The following is a 2,772-nucleotide window of genomic DNA, read 5'->3' on the forward strand; positions in this document are numbered from 1 at the left end:
TTAAGAATTAAAATTCTGGTGTAAAGTGCAACACTAGTCACACACACAATACTTGGCACAATAGACAGAAAGGGCTAGCCTTGCAATAGACAGTGAATTACAATGAACTGAGTGAATGGAGGAAGGAAGGAAGGAAGGAAGGAAGGAAGGAAGGAAGGAAGGAAGGAAGGAAGGAAGAAAGGAAGGAAGGAAGGAAGGAAGGAAGAAGCAGAAAACTAGGACTTAATATAGTGGGCTATGATTCATAGTTTGAATGACCCTAAACAAGTCTCTTAACCGAGCCTGTTTCTCATCTGATCAACAGAAGCAATGTCCACCTTACTGGCTTATAAGAAAAAAATGGAATAACACAAAGAGCTATTTAGTTACAAGCACCTGACAGTCACAAGACCTGGATTGTAGATCAGGCTCAATACAATATAATCCATCAAATGTTTACTGAGCACTTATTCTTTGCCTGGCATTGTATCCCCAGGTGCTGAAATTGGATAAGAGATAAATAAGACAACCTCGCTTGTCCTTAGGTAAGGAAACGGGGTTGGAGGCAAATCCAGGTTCTGGGTCATAACATTTATATATTTTACATATATTCATAATAGGTCCCCCAAACTCCACTCTGGTTGAATTGCCCCAATCCTTGCCCTCAAGAAACTTGTTGTCTATTAGGACAGACAAGCTTGTAAACCAAAAAATTCTAAAGCAACATGCTAAATGCAGCAGGTGAAACATAGACTGTGTGTGTATAGAGGGAATAAGGAGGGGCTGATGAACTGTGGTGGGCCAGTTGAGTAAAGGGTCCCAAAGGGATGATGTCCGGCTGAATTATGGAAAATAAACAAATTCCTACAGAAAGAAAAAGCAGAGAAAGGGCATTTCAGGTAACAGGAAGCATCACACACAAAGCCAAACAGGAAATTGCTAGTTCCAGGTTCTGCCATTAACTAGCTTTATTTAACCTTTATGGAATTTCCTCAAGTCTCTCTGGACTTCCAGTTTTCTCAGCTTAGAAAATAAAGGTTGCGGGTGGAAAGAGGCAATCTAGGTTTTCTGTAAGATGCTTTCTAACTGGATACCCCCATGCTGGAGCAGAGAGAAAACGGCTAGCTTTGCGCGCGCGCACACACACACACATCAAGTGTTATGTTTAGGGTATGAGCCAGAAGCCCCCTCTTTTGTGACAGTCAAGATGACAGGCAGAGCCTGTAGTCATTGAGAAAATTTTGCACTAATTCACCCACTTCGCCAGTATTTATGCATTGTCTGAGCCAGGCTCTTAAGGAAGCGATCATCCAGCAGAGGGAGACACATAAATAACTAATACAGGAATCCCATAGAAACCATATTGGTCTATTCATGGCAGGTGCAGGGGGGTGGGGGGGAGCACTAAAATAGAAATCCCTGGGGCATGTAAGTCACGTTCAGGGTGACACAATTGAGCTCTTCGCAGAAGGAATTTCCTGTTTCCTCATCCTGTTTCACCTTCTCCATGAGGCCGCCTTCGTTTTCAGCTGCCAATTGTCCCTTGGCAGGACTGTGCGGTGCCCTCTTTTCACCTACGGGCCTGAGTGAGGGGCTCCGGGAACGCAGAGCGGATGCAGTTCCCAGGGCTGACCGGAGGGTGCCAGTTCCCGCCACAGCTTCGCTCACACTCCAGCACCCGCTGCAGGGCCGCTCTGCGTCTCCGGGAAGGGGTAGCCTAGAAGGCGGGCTGTCCAGGGCCGCCAGGAGTTGGGCTCCCAGCCAGGGGGCGGGACTCAGGCTACCGGTATAAGAGAGGAGCGCCACTGCCCTGGCCACAGTGCTGAAGCTGGCGGCTCAGCCAGGACGTGGAGGCAGCGGACACTGAACTTGCAGCTCTTGCCCCAGAGTGACTGAGGAATAAGAAAAGGTCTGATTTCTATGTGGTCGTTTATTTAGTTAGTACCAATGAATGGAGGGCGGGGCTGGGTTGTGGGTGCGCGAGAGCTCCGCTCAGACTGGCCATGGTGGTAGGCGCGTTGGTTGGTACCCTCCGAGGGTGCGGGGGAGGGGGTCCAGCCATGTCTCCAGGGACCCCAGGTGCCCAAACTCAGCGTCTTCTCTCTCCTGCAGGAGCGCTTCTTCCCGCCACTCGCAGCCACAGACTCGGAGAATGCGGCTCCTCGGGAAACTCCGCGCCTCGGCCACGGGCAGCGCAGCTTCGGAGCCGGCCTTCTCCAACGTGCTCACCCCGGGCCGGATCCCCGAGTTCTGCATCCCGCCGCGGCTGTCCGCGCCCTGCGCGCCCGACTCCCCGCCGCCTGCCGCCGCTGTGCCCCGGCGGTGCGCGGCCGAGCCCGACCTGTGGCCCCGAGGAGCCGACGACGGCGCGGGGCGCACGGACTGGGACCCGCGCTCGCAGGCCGCGCTCTCGCTGCCTCACCTGCCCCGCGCGCGCACCGCCTACGGCTTCTGCGCGCTGCTCGAGAGCCCGCACACCCGCCGCAAGGAGTCGCTCTTCCTCGGGGGCCCCGGGGCCGCCGCGCTCCTGCAGCCGCCCGTGCTCCGCCCGCGGGCCCACACCTACGGCGGCGGAGGAGACGTGCCCCTCGGATTCCCTAGCGGAGCCCCCGGCCCCGCGGCCCCCGGAGACACCCTCCCGCCCCGGAACACGCTCGCCCTGCGGCCCCGCGGCCACCGCCTCCTGCGCGCCACCGGAAGGGCTATTGAGCCGCGCGCTGCAGGCCCGGAGGAATCCCGCCTGACCGCCCCCCTCGGTGTCAGCAAGACGAGGACGCTGGCCAGCTCGGGTCC

The 2,772-nt window shown here is 55.6% G+C and overlaps 1 protein-coding gene across 1 annotated transcript in view; it reads left to right on the forward strand.

The window, feature by feature from the left end:
* The first annotated feature begins 1,663 nt into the window (after nucleotides 1–1,663).
* Nucleotides 1,664–2,772, forward strand: part of C2CD4B (C2 calcium dependent domain containing 4B) — a 1,771-nt gene continuing 662 nt past the window's right edge. The window contains 3 exon segments of the mRNA XM_014463273.2: nucleotides 1,664–1,888; nucleotides 2,092–2,671; nucleotides 2,673–2,772. The exon segment at nucleotides 2,673–2,772 is cut by the window's right edge and continues 6 nt beyond it. Of these exon segments, the coding sequence (XP_014318759.1) occupies nucleotides 2,132–2,671; nucleotides 2,673–2,772 (640 nt within the window). The 5' untranslated portion in view covers nucleotides 1,664–1,888; nucleotides 2,092–2,131.

Source organism: Myotis lucifugus, unplaced genomic scaffold, assembly GCF_000147115.1.
Source record: "Myotis lucifugus unplaced genomic scaffold, Myoluc2.0 scaffold_204, whole genome shotgun sequence".
NCBI classification, from domain to species: domain Eukaryota; kingdom Metazoa; phylum Chordata; class Mammalia; order Chiroptera; family Vespertilionidae; genus Myotis; species Myotis lucifugus.